General features: G+C 37.9%; 1 protein-coding gene across 12 annotated transcripts in view; it reads left to right on the top strand.

The window, feature by feature from the left end:
• The window catches only part of LOC144606930 (protein 4.1-like), a 115853-nt gene that overhangs the window by 85553 nt on the left and 5947 nt on the right, over positions 1-24353 (top strand). For 7 of the 12 annotated variants that reach the window (XM_078423438.1, XM_078423441.1, XM_078423440.1 and 4 more), the window contains one exon: positions 22600-23013. The exons of 3 other annotated variants lie outside the window; for them this stretch is intronic. In XM_078423438.1, coding sequence (XP_078279564.1) covers positions 22600-23013 — 414 coding nt within the window. Of the gene's footprint in view, positions 1-21212; positions 21375-22599; positions 23014-24353 lie in introns of all 12 variants that reach the window. 2 more of the 12 variants (XM_078423444.1, XM_078423443.1) reach the window with 1 other exon arrangement.

Genomic DNA, 24353 nt, shown 5'->3' with positions numbered 1-24353 from the left:
TGGGCACTAACGGGAACAAAATAAATGAAAACCGGTAAACGGGAAACGCTCGCATCCCACTTCTGACACCATGTAAAGGAGTGTTCTCTGACACACTGTAACCTTTACTGGTAGTTTATTATAGCACCTGGTACACACGTCCCAGCACTGACTGCATCCAGCCTTCAGACGTACCGGGACCTAAAAGGGTGGAACAAAGGGAGGAGACTACAGTTGTACTAATAGGATGGGGCGTGGTTAGTGGTGATAAGGTAGCTACAGTATAGGTTGCATGCATAACCATCTACACATAGAAACATAGAAAATAGGTGCAGGAGTAGGCCATTCAGCCCTTTGAGCCTGCACCGCCATTCAATATGATCATGGCTGATCATCCAGCTCAGTAACCTGTACCTGCCTTCTCTCCATACCCCCTGATCCCTTTAGCCACAAGGGCCACATCTAACTCCCTCTTAAATATAGCCAATGAACTGGCCTCAACTACCTTCTGTGGCAGAGAATTCCACAGACTCACCACTCTCTGTGCGAAGAAATGTTTTCTCATCTCGGTCCTAAAAGACTTCCCCCTTATCCTTAAGCTGTGACCCCTGGTTCTGGACTTCCCCAACATCGGGAACAATCTTCCCGCATCTAGCATCTCCAACCCCATAAGAATTTTATATGTTTCAATAAGATCCCCCCTCAGTCTTCTAAATTCCAGTGAGTATAAGCCTAGTCTATCCAGTCTTCATATGAAAGTCCTGCCATTCCAGGGATCAATCTGGTGAACCTTCTCTGTACTCCCTCTAAGGCTAGAATGTCTTTCCTCAGATTAGGAGACCAAAACTGTACGCAGTACTCCAGGTGCGGTCTCACCAAGGTCCTGTACAACTGTAGCAGAACCTCCCTGCTCCTATACTCAAATCCTCTTGCTATGAATGCTAACATACCATTCGCTTTCTTCACTGCCTGCTGCACCTGCACGCTTGCTTTCAATGACTGGTGCACCATGACACCCAGGTCACGTTGCATCTCCCCTTTTCCTAATTGGCCACCATTCAGGTAATACTCTGCTTTCCTGTTCTTGCCGCCAAAGTGGATAACCTCACATCCTCCTCGCAGCTAACACTGCCACCCAGCTTCGTGTCATCCGCAAACTTAGAGATATTGCATTCAATTCCCTCGTCCAAATCATTAATATATATTGTAAATATAAGGGCGGCACGGTGGCGCAGCGGTAGAGTTTCTGCCTTACAGCGAATGCAGCGCCGGAGACTCAGGTTCGATCCTGACTACGGGTGCTGTACTGTAAGGAGTTTGTACGTGCTTCCCGTGACCTGCGTGGGTTTTGTCCGAGATCTTCGGTTTCCTCCCACACTCCAAAGACGCACAGGTATGTAGGTTAATTGACTGGATAAATGTAAAAATTGTCCCTAGTGTGTGTAGGATAGTGTTAATGTGCGGGGATCGCTGGGCGGCGCGGACTTGGTGGGCCGAAAAGGCCTGTTTCCGCGCTGTATCTGAAATATAAAAATAAAATAATATAAAAAAATAAATAACTGGGGTCCCAGCACTGAGCCTTGCGGTACCCCACTAGTCACTGCCTGCCATTCCGAAAAGGACCCGTTTATTCCTACTCTTTGCTTCCTGTCCGCCAACCAATTCTCTATCCACCTGAACACTGAACCACCAATACCGTGTGCTTTAAGTTTGTACCCCAATCTCCTATGTGGGACCTTGTCGAAGGCCTTCTGAAAGTCCAGATATAACACATCGACTGGTTCTCCCTTATCCACTCTAGTAGTTACATCCTCGAAAAATTCTATAAGATTCGTCAGGCATGATTTGCCTTTCATAAATCCATGCTGACTTTGCCCGATGATTTCACCAAATGTGATGCTATCACATCTTTAATAACTGACTAGCATTTTTCCCACTACCGATGTTAGGCTAACTGGTCTATAATTCCCCATTTTCTCTCTCCCTCCCTTTTTAAAAAGTGGGGTTACATTAGCTACCCTCCAATCCTCAGGAACTACTCCAGAATCTAAAGAGTTTTGAAAAATTATCACTAATGCATCCACTATTTCTGAGGCTACTTCCTTAAGCACTCTGGGATGCAGCCTATCTGACCCTGAGGATTTATCGGCCTTTAATCCATTTAATTTACCTAACACCACTTCCCGACTAACCTGGATTACATATCATATCATATCATATATATACCGCCGGAAACAGGCCTTTTCGGCCCTCCAAGTCCGTGCCGCCCAGCGAGCCCCGTACATTAACACTATCCTACACCCACTAGGGACAATTTTTTACATTTACCCAGCCAATTAACCTACATACCTGTACGTCTTTGGAGTGTGGGAGGAAACCGAAGATCTCGGAGAAAACCCACGCAGGTCACGGGGAGAACGTACAAACTCCTTACAGTGCAGCACCCGTAGTCAGGATCGAACCCGAGTCTCCGGCGCTGCATTCGCTGTAAAGCAGCAACTCTACCGCTGCGCTACCGTGCCGCCCTCAGTTCCTCCATCTCGTTAGACCCCCGGTCCCCTGCTATTTCCGGCAGATTGTTTATGTCTTCCCTAGTGAAGACAGAACCAAAGTAGTTGTTCAATTGGTCTGCCATCTCCTTGTTCCCTATGATCAATTCACCTGTTTCCGACTGCAAGGGACCTACATTTGTCTTAACTAGTCTTTTTCTCTTCACATATCTATAAAAGCTTTTGCAGTCAGTTTTTATGTTCCCTGCCAGTTTTCTCTCATAATCTATTTTCCCTTTCCTAATTAAGCCCTTTGTCCTCCTCTGCTGGACTCTGAATTTCTCCCAGTCCTCTGGTATGATACTTTTTCTGGCTAATTTATATGCTTCATCTTTTGTTTAAATACATCCTTGATTTCCCTTGTTAGCCACGGATGCACTACCTTTCCTGGTTTGTTCTTTTGCCAAACTGGGATGAACAATTGTTGTAGTTCATCCATGCAATCTTTAAATGCCTTCCATTGCATGTCCACCGTCAACCCTTTAAGTATAAATTGCCAGTCTATCTTGGACAATTCACGTCTCATACCCTCAAAGTTACCTTTCTTTAAGTTCAGACCACTATATTATTGTCACTCTTGCCCACGGGGCCTCGCACAACAAGACTGCTAACTAACCCTTCCTCATTACTCAATACCCAGTCTAGAATGGCCTGCTGTTAAATAACGTTACTCCTTTTTGGACCCACTAGTCACAATTGAATGTATTCTGAATCAGAAACCAGGCCCACACTGTTGCACGCTTGTTCTTAACAAATTTTCCATTCTTTTTGTGGGGGGACCTGATTTGGAACTAGAACTTCATGCGGTGATCTTTCACTAAGTTTGCATTTGTGGAATTGTTTTCCTTTAATCATTTGAAAGCCTAATCCGATAAAATGTTTTGAAAAGGGTAACCTGCTTAGAAACCAACCCCAAAAAGTATCGTGTCACTTTTGCTGCCATCATTATTATTCAGGAAATCCCATAGTAACTCATCTTATTTCCTGCGTATGGCGTCTTTCACTTTAGCTGGAGTTGAAGTCGTACCTTCATCTTTCATTGCCTATTTCTATGTAACCAACTTGGAGGTACATAGCCTTTACTACAGAATTTATATAAAATCACCATGTGGTTCTTGAATTCTCCAACTATCAACGCAAATTAACTCAAAGTACTTTTCACAATAAAATGTGTACTTCATTGTCAACCCCAGTGTGTGAAGTTTGCCATGGGGACTTTCGGGGGATCAATAACTCTCCTTTTGCATTTTCAATGTATGTATTTCTAACAGAAGCCTATCGAACATTATTCCCATATTATGCAACATCATCTCCTTAAAGTTATCCAGTAAATTAGCCATAAATGATTTTCCTATCATAAATCCATTTTGACTCTTCTCCATCCTACTATTCTTTCTCAGTGTTCTGTTATTACTGGCTTCATTTTGATTCCAGTTTTCCAACAACTGACATTTAGGCTAACTGGTCAATCGTTCCCAGTTTTTCTCTCCTTCCTCAACTAGTGTAGTCGCATTTGCTGCTCTCCAATCTGTGGGGGCCCTTCCAGAACCTGTAGAACTTTGAATGATGATGGCCAATGCATCCGAAAACTCTATAGTTACGTCTTTCAAAACCATGGAATATAGATCATCCTTGAAGCTTCTCAGCTTTCTTTTACCATCAACTTCTCCAGTACTTTTGTTTTAACTAATGCCAATTTTAATCAGTCCCTTGATTCTTTCTAACAGTTATGTTTGTATATGCTGTGAAAGCAGAAACTGTTTGTTTCCTTGGCATTATAAGTTCTCTCTGATGATCCCAATGTTGGGGGAGTCCAGAACCAGGGGCCACAGTTTAAGAATAAGGGGTTGGGCCATTTAGAACGGAGATGAGGAAAAACTTTTTCAGTCAGAGAGTTGTAAATCAGTGGAATTCTCTGCCTCAGAAGGCAGTGGAGGCCAATTCTCTGAATGCATTCAAGAGAGAGCTAGATAGAGCTCTTAAGGATAGCGGAGTCAGGGGGTATGGGGAGAAGGCAGGAACGGGGTACTGATTGAGAATGATCAGCCATGATCACATTGAACGGTGGTGCTGGCTCGAAGGACCGAATGGCCTACTCCTGCAATTATTGGGTGGAACTCAGAAATGAGAAAGGTTTAGCAACACTTATAGGGGTGTATTATAGACCGCCAAATAGGGAACGAGAATTGGAAGAGCAAATATGTAAGGAGATAGCAGATATTAGTAGTAAGCACAGAGTAGTGATTGTGGGTGATTTCAATTTTCCGTATATAGACTGGGAATCACATTCTGTTAAAGGGCTGGATGGTTTGGAGTTTGTAAAATGTGTGCAGGATAGTTTTTTGCAGCAATACGTAGAGGTGCCTACCAGAGAAGGGGCAGTGTTGGACCTCCTGTTAGGAAATGAGATGGGTCAGGTGACGGAGGTATGTGTTGAGGAGCACTTTGGGTCTCGTGATCACAATGCCATTAGTTTCAATATCATTATGGAGAAGGTCAAATCTGGACCAAGGGTTGAGATTTTGGATTGGAGAAAGGCTAATTTTGAGGAGATGAGAAAGGATTTAAAAGGAGTGAAATGGAAATTTTTGTTTTATGAAAAGGATATAATAGAGAAATGGAGGATATTTAAAGGTGAAATTTTGAGAGTACAGAGTCTTTATGTCCCTGTTCGATGGAAAGGAAAGAATAATAATTTGAAAGAGCCGTGGTTTTCCAGGGAAATTGGACACTTGGTTCGGAAAAAGAGGGAGATATACAATAAATATAAGCGGCAGGGAGTAAATGAGGTTCTTGAGGAATATAAAGAATGTAAAAGGAATCTTAAGAAGGAAATTAGAAAAGCGAAAAAAAGATATGAGGCTGCTTTGGCAAGTAATGTAAAAGTAAACCCCAAGGGGTTCTACAGATATGTCAATAGCAAAAGGATAGTGAGGGATAAAATTGGTCCATTAGAGAGTCAGAGTGGACAGCAATGTGCTGAGCCGGAAGAAATGGGGGAGATATTAAACAATTTCTTTTCTTCGGTATTTACCGAGGAGAAGGATATTGAATTATGTGAGGTAAGCGAAACAAGTAGAGTAGTGATGGAAATTATGAGGATTAAAGAAGAGGAGGTACGGACACTTTTGAAAAATATAAAAGTGGATAAGTCTCCAGGTCCTGATAGGATATTCCCTAGGACATTGAGGGAAGTTAGTGCAGAAATAGCAGGGGCTATGACGGAAATATTTCAAACGTCATTAGAAACGGGGATGGTGCCAGAAGATTGGCGCATTGCGCATGTTGTGCCTTTGTTTAAAAAAGGTTCTAAAAGTAAACCTAGCAATTATAGACCTGTTAGTTTGACGTCTGTGGTGGGAAAATTAATGGAAAAGATACTTAGGGACAATATATATAATTATTTGGATAAACAAGGCCTGATTAGAAACAGTCAACATGGATTTGTGCCTGGAAGGTCATGTTTGACTAATCTTCTTGAATTTTTTGAAGAGGTTACCAGGGAAATTGATAAGGGCAAGGCTGTGGATGTTGTCTATATGGACTTCAGTAAGGCATTTGACAAGGTTCCACATGGAAGGTTGATTAAGAAGGTTAAATCGTTGGGTATTAATAGTGAGGTTGCAAGATGGATTCAACAATGGCTGAATGGGAGATACCAGAGGGTAATGGTTGTCAATTGTATGTCAGGTTGGAGGCCAGTGTCTAGTGGAGTACCCCAAGGATCTGTGTTGGGTCCACTGTTGTTTGTCATTTACATTAATGATCTGGATGATGGTGTGGCAAATTGGATTAGTAAATATGCAGATGATACTAAGATAGGTGGTGTAGTTAATAATGAAGTAGAGTTTCAAAGTCTACAGAGAGACTTGGGCCTTTTGGAAGGGTGGGCTGAAAGATGGCAGATGGAGTTTAATGCTGATAAGTGTGAGGTGCTGCATTTTGGTAGGACAAATCAAAATAGGACGTACAGGGTAAATGGTAGGGAATTGAGGAATGCAGTGGAACAGAGGGATCTGGGAATAACTGTGCATTGTTCCCTGAAGGTGGAATCTCATGTGGATAGGGTGGTGAAGAAGGCGTTTGGTATGCTTGCCTTTATAAATCAGAGCATCGAGTATAGAAGTTGGGATGTAATGTTAAAATTGTACAGGGCATTGGTGAGGCCGAATCTGGAGTATGGTGTGCAGTTCTGGTCGCCAAATTATAGGAAGGATGTCGACAAAATGGAGAGGGTACAGAGGAGATTTACTAGAATGTTGCCTGGGTTTCAGCACTTAGGCTACAGAGAGAGGTTGAACAGGTTGGGTCTTTATTCTTTGGAGCGTAGAAGGTTGAGGGGGGACTTGATAGAGGTTTTTTAAATTTTGAGAGGGACGGACAGAGTTGACGTGGGTAGGCTTTTCCCTTTGAGAGTGGGGAAGATTCCAACAAGGGGACATAGCTTCAGAATTGAGGGACAAAAGTTTAGGGGTAACATGAGGGGTAACTTCTTTACTCAGGGGGTGGTGGCTGTATGGAATGGGCTTCCGGTGGAAGTGGTGGAGGCTGGCTCGATTTTATTATTTAAGAGTAAATTGGATAGGTATATGGATAGGAGGGGATTAGAGGGTTATGGTCTGAGTGCAGGTAGATGAGACTAGGTCAGGGAGAATGGTCGGCGTGGACTGGTAGGGCCGGACAGGCCTGTTTCCATGCTGTAGTTATATGGTTATATGGTTATTGTCTATACCCACATTTTTACTTACCAGCCTTTTCAGTTTTACATACCTACAGAAGTTCTTGCTGCCAGTTTATATGCTTCTCAGTAGTTTACACTACATTGTCAGTTTCCTGGTCAACCTTTGAGTTCTAAAATGGGTTCAATCTCTAGGCCTACTGCTATTTCTGGCAAATGTACAAGCCCTTTTCTGTGACTCAATACTATCTTTGATTTCTCCAATTGGCTACAGACATTTCCTGTTGGGGTTTTGTGCCTTGAAAGAATATCTGAATTTGACAAATAATATATATTTTTACATGATTTCAATTATCTGTCTGTCTCCTGCTTTTTTTAAAAGGAACTTTCCAAACCACTAGTCACATTGCTGCTTATAACTTGATCGTTTCCTCCGTTAGATTTAAGAAACTAATCTTAGATTTTTCTTTTAATTAGGTGTATGATAAGTAACCCATCTCTTTGTTGCTGCTAAAGCAAAAGTGCATGCGGTAATTGTATCTTATAGTATCTAAAACTAATAACTTTATCCACGTACAGGCCATGGTGATTTCAGGATTACATCCTGAAAAGAAGCTTGGTGGGCCAGAGGTAAAGTGGTTACAATTGTCCTGTGAATGCTGATATTTTGTTTGCTCAAGCAGATCCCATCAGCGCTGAGTTCCATTTTAGTTGCTAGACAAGAGACATCAGTTTTCCTATTCTTGCAGTTCCAAAAACTAACTCTGAAGATTTCCCAATGCTGCAGCTTTATGAATGCCTATTAAACAGTGCATGGCTGGTTAAAGGTTGCATGAAGTAATGACCATACTTTTTCCAAAATAAAAGCTACCAAAATGCAAGTGAATGCAAGTGTTTATAATATTTTATATTTTATTCTTGTTTTTCCTTTCCTCCTTTTTTTACTAAAATGTCACTCTTGCTATTATTTTCAATTTTGAAGATCAAATTTAAATATCCACCTAGGAAAATCCCTGAAACCCAAATCTTCACCACATTCTTTTGATATTTTTTCCCTCATTTGCCACCTTGTTCTCTTTTCTCTTTGCACACCTTTTCTTTGAATTTCATACTTACTTTCCCATCTTGCATTTGTTCAATTCTTTTTTTCTCTTGGTCTTCTGTCATAAAAGCAGACAACGAAAATGCCTCTGTTAGTACAGGAAGAAGATGAGGTAAAAGAAAAGCAGGAGACCACAGGGACTGCGCTTGCAAAAGAAAGCAATGAAGAAAATTCTCAAAAGGTTTCCATTCAGATGCCTGATGACAAAAGTAAAACAAAATCTTGTCACCCCTATTCTATTGCACTTCAGCGCCCTCGTATTTCCTTCATAATGTCACTCCTAATAGTATTTGTTATGACAGTTTGGTGGCTTATCTTTATATGACCAAGAAATGGTGCTGCAGCTGAAACCTTTTAAAGCTGGTTCTTTTTTGAGCTGTACTTTTTTAATTCTACATTGTTCTGACATTCCTCTCTTCTTAACAAAATCCCTGTCCAAGTTGTATTTCTTGTTTGTCATTTACTAAACTGTACTGACATTTTTATTTCTGTTATGTTGAATTGAATGGAATCATTGATTTTTTCCTCTCTTTTCTGTGAAGATATCTATTTGTGTTTGTGCTATGGGATGCCATATCATTTGTAACCAGTTTCAATACAACATTAATGAAGATTTTGCCATTTACATTTCATACTTTAAATCCCTTTCAAAGGGGGATTTAACTAAACTCTTGTTACTGAAGTAAAATAATTTGAAAGGTGGCACTCACATTTTCTGTAAAAAATTATGGTTTCAAATACAGCCAATTTGGTATTCGTATGTTGTATGTATTTATTTGATCTGATTTTAAAATTGACACCTTTATTTACTGGTGCTATGCTGTGAACCAATGATTGTATATTAAAAATGTCAATAGCAAAGTATAATATTTAGCATTAATGGCAGAAAGATACTACTTTCAGCTTCAGTCAATTAAGGACAGGTGAACTGCAAAAATATTCTAACATCTCTATCTAGAATGTTGTATTTAAGGACAGTATAGTTGATAAATTACTATATTAGTATTTGCAGCACACAATTATTTCAAAATACTACAGTTTCCATTAGGAATGAAGATAGTATTAAGACATATTTAAATTTAAATATTTTTTTAATTCCAAGAGTTTACATTTAATTGTGAGTGGATAGACAAGTGCACTAAGACAGATACAGTAATAGTATTATTCAGTCAGGTGTAAATTTTCTTTATACTTTTAAGTAAGGGGTTCACGATAAGCAGTTTAATTTTGTTATGAGGTTCGCTGTGCATCATTTCATGGTAAACTCAAGAAAATGTAATGAGACCTCGGTTGCCATTTTAGATTGAGTCGCCAGGGCCTTTTTTTCTGGCATACCTCAACAAGTTTGTACACTAGGCAGAAGAATTAAGTCTAAAATTCTTGTGTATGTCATGTGTGGCAAGTTTGTTTCAGGTATATAACATGTACACAGAGACCAGTAGTCACGTGCAATGGATAAACAGCGTGCAAGACCCATGGTGTATATCTAATATAGCCATTGCCTTGATCTTCATAGGACTAAAGTATTATTGTGAGAGGAACATTGTGTGCATGGATACGGCCTGTGCAAGTTGCCTTTTGAGATGCAGACAATTTCTAAGCTAGGATGTTGTTTCTGCCTGCAAGTATAAAGCTATGATACATGTACCATGATGTCAGTAATTTGATACTTTTGTGAATTAGCATAACACGGGGAATGGCATACCTGAGGAATTCAAGGCTTTATTAATGTTCATTTATGCAAATGATTGGTATGAAAGGAGTGAGATCAGTGTTTGCTGCTATCAAGGTCAAGTGCATAACAAATTCTGAATAAGATGAAAAGGAGAATGATCTTTTAGCACAGTTATCAGTTTTTTGGACAAAATTAAAATGAAAATGTAGGCTTATATAATGGTGAAATTATTACAAATGAAAGAATAGAACTATCGTGAATCTAGATAGATTTTAAAAGCAAGAAGGGCCAGAAAATGGTGCATAAAATTTTGTTTAATATATGGGCAATGAATTTTCTATTAATAGAAAAAATGTGCCCCAATTGCATTAGACAATAGACAATAGGTGCAGGAGTAGGCCATTCAGCCCTTCGAGCCAGCACCGCCATTCAATGCGATCATGGCTGATCACTCTCAATCAGTACCCCGTTCCTGCCTTCTCCCTATGCCCCCTCACTCCGCTATCCTTAAGAGCTCTATCCAGCTCTCTCTTGAAAGCATCCAACGAACTGGCCTCCACTGCCTTCTGAGGCAGAGAATTCCACACCTTCACCACTCTCTGACTGAAAAAGTTCTTCCTCATCTCCGTTCTAAATGGCCTACCCCTTATTCTTAAACTGTGGCCCCTTGTTCTGGACTCCCCCAACATTGGGAACATGTTTCCTGCCTCTAATGTGTCCAATCCCCTAATTATCTTATATGTTTCAATAAGATCCCCCCTCATCCTTCTAAATTCCAGTGTATACAAGCCTAATTGCTCCAGCCTTTCAACATACGACAGTCCCGCCATTCCGGGAATTAACCTAGTGAACCTACGCTGCATTCATCTGCACTTTTAGGAATCTCAAAATATAGTAGAGCCATGTTCTGTAAGAGTTCAGGAAAACAATGCCAGAAATGAGAAATAATAGTTTTGAGGGAAAAGATTAAATTGATTTGCTTTTTCATCTGAAAAAATTAAGTTAAAATGAAATCTTCTAAAGTTATACAAAGTTATTATTTCTGTTTTCGTTGGAAAATTGGTAGGGAGTGAATATAGAATCAAAATTAATATTGGGAGGTTGTTAAAATAATAAATGTCTAACTGGGATCTTGTTTCAGCAAAGGATCTTTCCTTTGTAAAATGTAGAAGGATTTTGTGCAAAGTAGGCAATGGATTAAAGTCTGTAATTTAGGAGCTGTACAACTTAGAAAAATACCTGCTGAATCTCCTAAACTCCAGTTCAGTTCCATTTATTGTCACCTGTACTGAGGTACAGTGAAAAGCTTTTGTGTGCTAACCAGTCAGCGGAAAGACAATACATGATTACAATCGAGCCATTCAGAGTGTACAGATACATGATAAGGCCTAACGTTTTGTGCAAGATAAAGTTGGCAAAGTCCAATCAAAGATGGTCCAAGGGTCACTAATGGGGCAGATAGTAGTTCAGGACAGCTCTCTAGTTGTGGTAGGATGGTTCAGTTGCCTGATAACAGCTGGGAAGAAACGGTCCCTGAATCTGGAGGTGTGCATTTTCACACTTCTATATCTTTTTTTCCCATGGGAGAGGGGAGAAGAGGGAGTGCCCAGGCTGCGACTCGTCTTTGCCGAGGCAGCGTGAGGTGTAAATGGAGTCAATGGAAGGGAGATTAGTTTGTGTGATGGTCTGGGCAGCATCCACAATTTGCTGATATTTCTTGTGGTCTTGGATGGAGTTGTTCCCAAACCAAGCTATGATGCTTCCTGATAAACTCTAAATTCTACCATTCAATCAATAGCTTGCATTTTCCACCTCTAAGCAACACAAAGTGAAATTCCAGGAAAAGGCCTGTAAATATGTAATAGGATTATTCCAAAGGTATTTAGTGATAATGTAGATGCCTAATGGTTCACATGAAATCTATTTGGCCCTTATAGAATGCCAAGTGTATTGTCTTCTTGTTTATTCACTTTTTAGGGTCTGTGCATAACTGGCAAAACCAGCAGTTGAATGTTCATCTGTTATTGACCTTGAGATTGTGTGCTGAGTCATCTTCTTGCTGCCATCATTCTGTTGAAGGAAATCCTGGGGTATTAGGTAGGGAGTTCCAGGATTGAGACTTGGTGACAATTAAGGCAATCTATAGAGTCATTAAGTCATACAGCCTGGAAACGGGCCTTCCAGCCCAATGTCCATACCGAGCAAGATGTCCCATCTTAGCTTGTCATATTTGTCTGCATTTGGCCCATATCCCTCTAAATCTTTCCTATCTCTGTACCTGCCAAATAACTTTTAAATGTTAAATATTGTTATTGTAAGCTGTAGATTCCCATATGGCTGTTTTTTTGTCCTCGGTGGTGGAAGAGCTCACATGAGGTGAGCACTACATTTTGTAGATGATGCACATTGCAGCTACTGTGCATTTGTAGTGGAGGGAATCAATCTGTAGGTTGGGGACCAATCAAGCAGACTGCTTCGGCTGGTATGGTGTTAGGCATAATGAGCTGCTGTCATCCCGGCAAGGGGAGAGTATTCAAAATATGTTTGGGAGGTGGTGTCAAGGCCTTTGAGGTGTTAGCTATTTCACTTATATCAGGACACCCAGCCTCTGACCTGCTCCTGATGCCACAATTGGTCAGTAATTACCCAGCACCACTTCCCACACCTGCTCCACTTCAAATCTTATGATGGAAGTAAGATCATTGATGAAGCAGCTCAAGATGGACTGGCCTAGAACCATTAGTCAGAATGAGGAACTAATGTAGAAGTTTCATGAGGCTGGGTAAATTGACCTCCAGGGACTGTAATGATAACTATTTCATTAATGTGACAAATGAGCCCAACCGTTGAACTGGCTTCCCCCTGATTTCACCCTTAGCCTAAAAGAATTTTGGGTTGAGACTCAATCTACCAGGAAAGATTAAACATATGGAGTCATTTTTTGTAGAAAGTATAGGTCAGCTGCAATATCTACAGCTTCTTGATTAGTACAGGTGTCAGAGGTGATGGGGGAAAGGCAGGAGAATGGGGTTAGGAGGGAAAGATAGATCAGCCATGATTGAATGGCGGAGTAGACTTGATGGGCCGAATGGCCTAATTCTACTATCCCTTATGACCTTATGATCATTGATGCCATATCCCAGTGCCTCAATTTAAAGTTTCTAAATCCTTTCACTGCTTTGCCTATCTCTACTACTTCTCTCCACCCAATAAACCTCTGAAAATCTCTGTGCTCTCCTGCCATCTTGAGCATACCTCTCTTAATTGCTGCACTATTGTCCTTGTGGTTTCAGTAAATGGAACCTTATTTCAATTCCTTCCTTGTACACACCATATCTTCTCCTTAGCTTTGTCTGCATCAGTCAAATTAATATATACAGTTAAACAAGTGTTGCTGAACCCAACCAGATCACAAGTTGGACATCATAATAAAACTAAAAGCCAAGACGTAACAAATTAAACAAAAGGCCCGTCAGTTAAAAATCAAGCATTCTCGAGTTCCTCTATTCCTTTTCAATGATAAACTGTCCATATTGTTTTAACAGCATCACAGAATTCTTAGAAATGGAGAGAGAAAAAAATTCCCCTTCCAATACACAGTTCAATTACATCCTGCCAAGATAATTTTCCTCTTGGATCCAAGCTTAAACTTTTTCTTGGATACGATGGGAGAGAAACCAAAACAGAGGGGTAAATTGTTTATAAAACCCACAACCGTCAACAAAACATACTAATGTAGTAAGCCAGTATAACATTTCTTCTAATGATAAGTAAAATGTAGCTAAGAAAGGAAATAATCTATAATATTCGATCAACAATATTGTAGTGAAGTAACATTAGTTTATGTACTTCAGCCTTATAATTGAAGTCACATAAGTAGCTCTTCCTGCTAAGCACCTACAAGCCGATCAAAAGTAAAGATACCATTTTACTCTATAGCAGCTATAACTGCAAATATTATGGTGCTTGATTTTGGAAATATTTTGTGCAAGATGATGGATTAGAATTTATTACTTGAAACTAAAAGGTTGAAATTAATATAGCTTACAGAAAAAAACATCTGTAAGAAGAGGCACAAATTTGGAATATCTTTGACTTCTTGTCTTCAAATGGCAAACTGATGTGCCAAAGGTAAATGTATGTAGCATTTAAACAGATAGCATGTAAATAATGTGTAAGACTGAATAAGTTATCATAAGATAACTCAGCTGATATATTTGCATTAGCAGTCATTGAAGTTTGGTCAGATCATTAGAAGTCCCAAGTCAGTAGAATTGGGTTTGCAGGGTTTAGGAAGGAAACTGGAAGCTCTCTGATGATACTAGTCTGCGGAAAAGTTAATCAAATAAAGGTGTTCCTTTCCTTTGGACTTTCACGTTGATGAGCAGATGCTTCACAGTTGTATCTCAGGTGGCTGTGAAATACAGATTGCAAATAGAATGGTTGTGAGAGTGGTAGTGCAAAGCAGGCAGCTGTGTATAAATAGTATAAGAAAATAACTGCAGATGCTGGTACAAATCGATTTATTCACAAAATGCTGGAGTAACTCAGCGGGTCAGGCAGCATCTCGGGAGAGAAGGAATGGGTGACGTTTCGGGTTGAGACCCTTCCTCAGACTGAGGAATGTACTCAGTGACCGAGAATGACCGAGATGCTGCCTGACCCGCTGAGTTACTCCAGCATTTTGTGAATAAATAGCTGTGTATAAATAATTTTAGCTGGTGTAGGGCAAGGTTTTTGCACTGGGGTGGGGGAGAATAATTGGTTTGTGGAGAAATGCAATAATTGTGAACTGTAAAAGCAATTTTGGAACAAAATGGTAACATTAAACCAGATACTTCAATTGTCAATATGAAGGAAAATCCCAAATTCAATCTGAAGATTAGTTTAATAATTTATTTTTATACAAATAGTTTGAACTGAGCAGCATCAGATAGTGTAGATAGTATGTGTTCCTTTAATGAATTGTAGTGCTTCCTCAAAGTTTGAGAGGTCTGAGTCTAGCTGACAGCATTGTATAATGATAGAACATTAATGACTTCCAATTTTTTAATGGAATAATCTTCATTGTAAATTAGTTTGATTTTAAAATTCCATTTTGTATGGCTTTTGTTGTTTTTGCTTACCTGTTGAAATCAAATAATAAATACAGTAACTGGAAATTGTACTGGGGCGATGATCTAGATGTGAATAATTGAGGTTAGCACAGTGGAATTCTAGCCTCCACTATTTTCTGTAAACAACTTTCCAGAATCTATCAAATTGATTTAAAACATTGACAGTACATTTATCTCTCAGAACAAGAACTAAATATAATTAACCCTTGCAGTAGGACTTTGTATATATTCCTGAATCTCTCTTGTACATGTGTAAGGAAAATAAACACGTTGTTAAAACTAGATCTGCTGACTTATTGTTTTATTTTGAACTGTGCTAATACAGGTAGATCAGCACTTTGCTTGAACTTTGTTTTCTAATGTTGCATGTTAACCGTAATGCATTACAGAAATTTATTTAAATTGGCAAACCAATATATTGAGAGAATACTGTAAATGTAAAGATATTAACTAATTGTGTGATTCAAATGACCTCTACCATCAGAAATTCTACAGATTTCCCAGGATTATGTGTTGTGTAACCACTATAATTTAGGACATGATAAGATTAGAGTTGGTATTTTATTTTGCAAAATGGAAGTTTATTCAATTTTATGATTTTATTTTTAAGACATATCCAAAAATTGGTCGCAAGGAAATTGAATATAAAGTATAGTGTAATATTAGATGTGTTAATGATATTAGACTTTGATTATTAAAAATTCAACAAGGGATTTGGACTTAATATAAATTACCAGTGAATTGTGAAGTTTGAATGCAAGTTAAATATTTTCTAATTTTATTGAACATTCTATTTATTGTGTCCATTTGCCTTATGTCAGGATCGTTTGCATTTTGTGTTTAGTTGAGGGTTGTACAGTCGGCAAGCATCCGCACATTAGTTAAGATGATTGCAGTTGGATATTGAGTTATTCAAACCTTGTTCTTTAAACTGAAGGGTGCGATGATATGGATGCTTCAATGAAAAGAGATGAATAGTATGTGTATATAGCCCTGTATCTGAAGATAGTCTACACTTAAAATAAATAAATATGTTGGATTAAAGACATTTGAAGTGCACAGAAAACATGGTAGTAAGCCTTCCTGATTACAATTTTATTAATTTTAACTTGTACACGACTAGATTAACAAAGCAATGAAAAGTTGGTAATAGCTGCAGTTCAGGCAATGGAGGGCAGTACATTGCAACGGAGGGCACAAAAGGCCACAGTTCACGTTTTGAATGTGGAAAGAGCCAACAAATTATTATTTTAAAGACGCAGTAAACTGCAGATGCAGGAATCTTGAGCAAAAAAAAAATGTGCTGGAGGAACACACTGGGTCAGGCAGCATCTGTGGAGGGAAACGGACAGACATTTTGTGTCGGTGCCCTTCAGTCTGAAGCATCATCTGTCCATTGCCCTCCACAGAAGCTGCCTGTGCAGCATCTGTGTTCATCAAGCACTTTTTTTTAAACCATTATTTTGTTTAGCAGTTTTTATTGTAAAATGAATGCTTATTTATGATATAAAAATCAACAGTGATTTTGGAGATTGAAAGCTAGGTTTTAGAAAAAGTGGATTAGTATAGTGAAAGTCTGAAGAAGGGTCTCAACCTGAAAAGTCACCCATTCCTTCAATTCAGAGATGCTGCCTGGCCCGCTGAGTTATTCCAGCATTTTGTGTCTATCTTTAATATAGTGAAATACCTTGATTTCTATTAAATGAGATTCAATAATTTCATTAAAAATGGCACACTAAACAAATATTGTTTTTGTTTAAATGTGCATGCTTGCTCATTCCTGATTATGATTGAGTTTTACTGTACTTGTTCCCCTGGAATGGAGCACATAGTTAACTTGAATCTTCAAGCTCTATGGTCATATTCTCTAATGAAGAATTTGTTAATGCCAATTATCAGAGCCAAATTAGTTTTGTGAATATTTATTTTGAATATTCTCTTGTGTTGCTAACAATGTCAAGCCAACCTTTGCAATAGCCAGTTTAGTTCCATAGAAATTGGTTGCCATGGACATGAACCTTAGATTTGCCAAAGTCTGCTGCAGCATTAAAATCTAAACTATGGATTGTTGCTTTGATTATTTTAACTTTTAAGTTTGGTCAAATCTGCCAACATTAAACACATTAAATATTGATGTTAATCTTCAATAATACTTTGGAAGATTTGACATTAAACTTTGGCCCATTTACAACGAGACATACTGTCTAGATTCAGGGCATTTGTGTATAATGTAAAATGAGTTCTATAATGTGTGTGCATGATTAAAAGCTTCTCTCATACAATCCTTATTTACTTTGCATTAGGATGCATTGAATACAACTTTTGCACTCAGCTGTAACGTGTTAAATTATTTACCATCTTTCTTGCAATAAAATGTTGCTGATATTTGGAAGAATACACATCTTGATCTAGGTTGTGCTTAAAAGGCTCTGCTGCCAAACATAACTCTGGTGCAAAACTAATGCAAAATTATGATCTGCTATCTTATGTTAATTATATTTGCTTGTACTTCAAAATGTTACTTTAAAGGATAAGCTTAAACTAGTTTAAGTTATATCTTAAAAATTGTTCAGGAAGTAGGATTTATCCCTGCTACTAATTAAAACCTTATTTAAACTTAGGAAAATTTCATGAATAAAATTAAGAGTTTCATTCTGAAATTTCCCTAGTGTCTAAAAGTATTTTGTTGCATAACAGTACCTAAACCATCAACAATTATCTTTTTGGAAGTGAAATTGAATTTGGGTCCCTGGACCCCTGATTTCACATGATCAATGTTGACCATTTCAGATGATCTCTCCTCTGTGGAATTATACCCACTATTATGAAAAATACCCTTTGTGTGTTATATAAAATGACTGACAGTCGCAGAGTGATTTATTTATGTATAGGGTTGGAGACTGCTTTAGTCTACAAATCAGGTCTGTGATTCATATTGCGTATTTATTGTTCAGTGCATAACACTTATTACTATATCTTTAAAATCACATTATTTTGGAATTGACGAGGTCGAAATCTGCCGTCTCCCCTTGCTCCTGTGATATAGTAATGTGTGCATTGTTCTCCACATTAGAAATTGGTGGTCAGTGAATTTAGGAACCCCAGTGCATGAGAGCATACACTACTTGGTTTTGTAGCTTCTGCAAATGATGCTCATATTTTGTGGCACTAATGGTAATTCAGACTGAAGAGATGCAACATTCTTGCCATGGCTTTTAAAAATTAAAAATTGAAGAGAAAGAAGGAGGTTGTTTATGTGTATTGTATTACTAATGTGAATGTGGTCATGTACATCACCAGTTTTCATCACCATTCTACTGCTGCACGTATGATATCTAATTAAGCACTTCAGTCATTCCTACTCTGTACATTCACTGTGTTGAACAACAAACAGGTGAAACTACAATTGTTACTGGTGAGTGAATCATAATACTATGCGCAATGCAGTTTACTTTTCATTTTTCTGGCTTTCCCTGACACATTGCTTATTTGTATCTGGTATAGCCAATGATTCGTGTTTGCTTGGAATGGAGATGATGAACAATATCCTTGTCTTGACCTACTTAGGCGGCTCTTCTAGGTTGTTTAAATTTTATTTATTCATAAACTTGTGGAAAACTATTATGGCAAAGTTGTCTTTGGCAGCGTGAACTTGTATGCAAGTGTGTTTGACCGAATTTTTAATGGTAGATTAGATTGTGGTTCACTATCATGTTAAAATTTAGTTTGGGCTTTGGCAATATTATGTTAGCAGTACAATTTAAAGTAATCGTGGCCTGGAACAATTACTCTAGGGCATCAGATAACCTCTGTTTCCTTCCACCATCAGATTTTAGTGGGCCAAGAAATTGCACTTGTAGTTACTTTAGCAAAACTGCAGTCTACGTAGGTCAAGGAAGAGCCTCTAATTTGCTTTGGTACAATTTATTTTCCCTTCCCACTGAATTTGAACAAAATGACAAAGTAATGTCATGTGGCATCACCTTTTGCTTGTTTTCTGCTGACCAAATAGCTGGTGCACACGCTAATCTTATTTTGAGGCCTTTACTTTGTTGAAGCATTTATAATGATCTACAAGATTGATGAAGAGCTTATTCCAAGAGGGGTTAAAATACTTGTGGAAAATGGAGGGTGTCCATCTGAATGATGAATTCATGGAACATTGTGGCTCTTTAGTAATCATTTGGAAGACTTTACATTAAACTTTGGCCCATTCACAGCAAAACTCACTGTCAAAATTTTGAGCATCTGTGTATTACATAAAACAAGCTTCTTTTCCAGGCCAAAATAATGTCACCGTCATAATCACTTTTCTTGACCTGTTGGATGAGAGATTTTGTACAGCTGGTCTGAACAGATGCAACCCCGTTTAAAATATATCTGAGACACAGCACTATATGGGAACAAAAAAGGCGCAGGTGAACGTGAATATGGTTTAGGCAAAACTTAATTGCTGTAAGCAGTTATACACACTTTTAAAGTAGGAAATGAATAATTTTTAAGATTCGCAAATTATCTTTTACCCTCTTGTTAATGGAATAATATTGTGACATAAAATTTAAGGCATTTTATTCATCAAGTATTAGCTTTACAGTTTTTTTAAAAACTAACTCAAACAAGTTAAAGGTTTCTGAGAGATGTGAGAAGCTTTTACTCTGGAACAGTGAATTTGAAACAGATGGAAATGCCCATCTGCTTCTTGTTTTTTTAATTGGTCATTTTCCATATTACTGTCGACTTAAACACTGCTTGTTGAATCTATTATTACAGTATTGGAGAATCAGCACTTAATTAATCTCATGTCATTGCAAGATAATATTTTTGATAAACCATTAATGCATTTTTGTCTTTTGGATGTCAAATATTCCACTTTTATTCAAGGATGATTAATTTCATTGTAATTGGTTCTTATCTTTTCATTTGAAACTAATTTGAAGTCAAAACACACTCTGTTTTCTTAAAGAAAACTTTACTTAACATTGATTACAATCGGGGTCAGATATCCTGAAATGAATAATCATGTGATACTTAAAATTCATCTTATTTCATAGGTTAAGAACATCTATTATCTCTCGATTTTGTTTTTGTTCTAGTCCCTCACGATCATTCAAGATCTCATTTGAATAAGCCCTACACAATCTACCTCATAATATTTGTAACTAACAGTAGCTATGTTAGGTTGCTACTTGTTATTTTACAATTGCTTTCTTTATTGCCGTAAAGACGTACAGGCCTACCTCATGGGTTTGAAAAATGACTTCGTGAATATCTGTGTTTGAAATTTTCTTGCCTACAGTGTGATCAATGGAGTCATGACATATTCATCTTCCTGGTCTTCCAAAAATAGATTTGATGGGCAGCCAAGTATTTTAACCCTATTAAGGTGTCTGTTTGCCCAGTTTAACTTAATTATGCAGTTTATTTTATTTTCTGCAACAGGTTTGTAATTGGTTCCTATTTCAGAGCATGCTGCTTGTCACATGGATGTACATATAATAAGGCTGCAATATCCCTTTATCAGTAAATCAGTTCTGTACCTCAAATGTTTAAGATTGACAAAATAGTAACCACTTCAGACAAACTGATTTAAGAATAGGACCTCAGTAAATGGGCTAGTTCAGCAATTTGGATACTTAACATTAACATACCTTGTTAAGTCTGGAAGGCTTGGGGGGAAAAAAAGGGATAATGAAGCTTTAAATATTTTGACAGGTTCATCCATCTGCTTTTAAATCTTATTTTTAAAGAATAGAGCTTTGGAGAAGGGTTAGTTAGATTAAAGGACTTCCAGGTAGCATGTTCTTAAATATCTATTAATTTGTTTAACGTTTCACAATTTACGACTATAAATGAAGTATTGGTTTAAGCTAAAGAAAATGCTCTGTTTTATTAACAAAATAGCATTCTGATTCCATTATCTGTTTTAAAACATTCCCTTATTGCATGAAGCAACTATGTCTTGCAAATGAAGGAAAGCAATTCGTACGCACGCCTTGTTTATGTTTCACTATCATTTTTATCCTTAAATTCAATCTTTCTGATGTCTAACTTACCTTACTACGTTTTCTTCTCTTTCTTTCCTTTTCTCTATTCTTTCCTACTAACTGCCTAGAAATTAATAGAAGGCCTATATGGACATTTGCGTGCCAATGAAAAGCCAGCAGTATACCAGACAACCTGCTTCTTTTATGCAACACCAAAAAAGACTGCCAGTGAAGGACAAGTGCAGACTCCAAATAAAACTGCTTTGCCTTCCTCTATTTCACATGCTCAGGTGCTATATATATGTTTTATTCTCAACTTGTTACTTGTTCTACTTGTATTCAAAAACACCATTTATTTTATAAGGGCATATCCTTTCACACTTTTTTTAAAAGCCGACCATGTAAAGCAACTTAAATCTGATTTCAGCCCATTTGTATCTTTAAGCAAAAAAATGTGATTGAGATCTTCTCCCCTCTGCAAAATTTTAAAATCTAGGCTAGACTCCACTTTCCACTTCAAAACAATGTGAAATAATATGCAAGACTTCTTTCCTAAAGACCCAAATTAGTTCATGCTTATCAAATACAACTACCATTTAACCCCGAGATATGTTTTTAACACGTGGACATCAAATTGCAGCATTCATGTTTGCATTGGATTTTTGCCAGTAATGTAGCTGAGGATAAGTTTACCTCCTGGATCTGTTTCTTCTTTGGCCATATGCCCACTAAGTTCTAGCCACATAGCATAAATTTTCAAAAATGCTGCGACTTTTACAGTGCAAAACTGAGCAACTTCTTACCGGTGGTCCTTTATAAAATAGAGACATTTTAATGTGTTAATTCTTTTGATATTTTCTGTGAGGTATTGCACTTAATGCTACTTTCAGTTTGCTTTTATTAGATTGAATCTTCACTCATGATTAGCACCAGAATCTGGGCACAACTTGTGAAGATACAATTGGGACGGAGGAAGGGTCTATCCAAACACGTTGATTAATAGCTTGATTTTTATGCCAATTGATGTTAATTAGGTTTTATAAGTTGATGAAAGAAAATGTGCTATTATTTGTTGGAGTTATTTTCCCAATTAATGTTTCATCTGTAAAGGGTATTATTGATATTGAAACAAATTATGCCAAGACTGAAATCTTGTATAAGATGTCACTGAGCCTTACTAAAATACTACTTACCCATAAAAACGCTATGTAGAACGGCACGGAGTGTATTTCCCCTTTATAAATTACAGATAAAGTTGCTAATTTTTTAACATTAATAATTATTCCTTAAATTCCATCAAATTAAAGGTTTTAGTGTTGCCTCATTATTACAAAAGCTTGGGGCAATATTTGAATCCAAATTGTAATCAGTCCTTCATTTACACAACTTGAGTCTCCTCGATGTAGACAGAACATTTTTTTAAATGCAAAGTTGCTGACTTGATATTTAATTTGAACTACAACTCTGCTTATTAATAATGTTCTTTATGCCTTACATTTGCACATTTTCTTATAGAATATGGATGATGGCCTGAAATCAGAACTGGAAGAGCTGTCAGAGTGTGTAAAGATTGATCACAAGGCAGAAATAGAGGGACTGAAGCTTGAAAATGGCTTCAGCACGTGCCAAGTGACTGGCCCGTTGGAGTCTCCACTGAGACGTGACTCTGACCCTTCCTCTCTGAGTAGCAGCAAGGAGGAGGAAGAATTCTGCCTCCTTCAGAACAAGGAGCTGAGGTGGCAGAGCAGGGCAGATATAGGCCTGGACATGCAGCCTGAGGTTTCAGAGGAGATTGTAGCAAAGGCCCTCTTGAGCTCTGCTTCTCCTCAACTAAACCACCATCTGAAGGAAGGTGAACAGAAAGAACGACCTTTAAAGATAAATGCCTTTCATTACCATGAACCTCCTTGGCTTATCCGCTGCTTTCAGGTAAAACTGAAATCAGGAGACCACCGGGTCTTTTCAACTTCCATCAAACTGATTTGCTTTCCACCATAAAACCAAGACACTGCAGCATGTTGGTTTAACATTAACCTCCAAGTGAATCTGACTAATTTTAGCTACCTTCAAAATGCAATTTGCGTTCTATATCTATTTTATGGAAAGCAAAGGATTTCTTGGTGTTTACTTGCTTCAGTTTTGATGGTTTCTGGACATAGGAAATGCCGGTAAAGTACTTGTCAATCCAATTTGGAAACTGCAACAAATATTGCCTTTTGCCTGATCTCTGTCCTCTCTAAACTCTGACCAGTTCTGGTACTAATGTTGGCTTCTGCACGGTGATTTATTAACGGTGGTTATAAATGGTGGCAGTTATGATGCTTAACACTTCATTTATCCAAGTAAAAGAGCTATCAAAGAATGATCCTCTTCTCATGATCGTCAGTGGGCAGCAGTATCTGACACAACTGATTTGTAGATCATGCATTTTAATTTTTTCAATTTGTTCAAGTTTAACTGTACAGTATCATTGGCTTTGGCTTGAGTTGAACTATAAGCAGAATGTTCCCACAGGTTGTGCAATGTGGTGATTACACTGCATTGCCAGCAGTTAATTAATGAAAAACTAATTTGTGTTTCATATTTACCTTCAGTTTTATTTCCTCACGAACTTTGCTTGGACAACTTAATACAACAGTTACTATTAAATTGTTCCTAAAGAAAAATACATAAATATTGAATGTCAAAAATTTGCAGATGCTGAAAATCTGAAATGAAAACAAAGTGCTGGAAACACTCACCAATTCGGCCAGCATACTGTGAACACAGGCAGGGTTATTGGCCTGAGACACTCGCTCTGTTTCTCTCCCCACAGAATGCTGCCTCACCTGCTGAGTGCTCCCAGCATTTTCTGGTTTTATTAATATTGAACAATCTAATTGATGCACCCTTTGGAATCTTGTCATTTGGGTTTGTTAAATGTACTTATTCATGAAATGTCCCTATGATAATAGCACATATCACTATTTCTCTAGTATCTGATTTTTAAAATAAACATTTGGAGAGATAATCACTGACAGTTATTGATACCAATGGTGAAATTAAAGGCCTGTGTCAGAAATGCTGCTTTGGCATGAATATTGCAGCTTGTGTTGGGGGATTTGCTGTTTAAAGCCTGAACTGACTGACTTCAATGGCAAAATAAAATGCAGGCTGCATTAATAAGTCAATTTGGATTCAATCACAGCATTAATTACTGCTGTTTTGTGTTACCACTGGACAATTAGCATTCCTAAGTTATTTTGGGTGTGCAGTGAACGAAGATTTGG

The sequence above is a fragment of the Rhinoraja longicauda genome, chromosome 27 (genome assembly GCF_053455715.1).
Source record: "Rhinoraja longicauda isolate Sanriku21f chromosome 27, sRhiLon1.1, whole genome shotgun sequence".
Taxonomy (NCBI): domain Eukaryota; kingdom Metazoa; phylum Chordata; class Chondrichthyes; order Rajiformes; family Arhynchobatidae; genus Rhinoraja; species Rhinoraja longicauda.
Note: the sequence above shows the minus strand (reverse complement) of the source record. Positions and strands in the feature narration are given on the sequence as shown.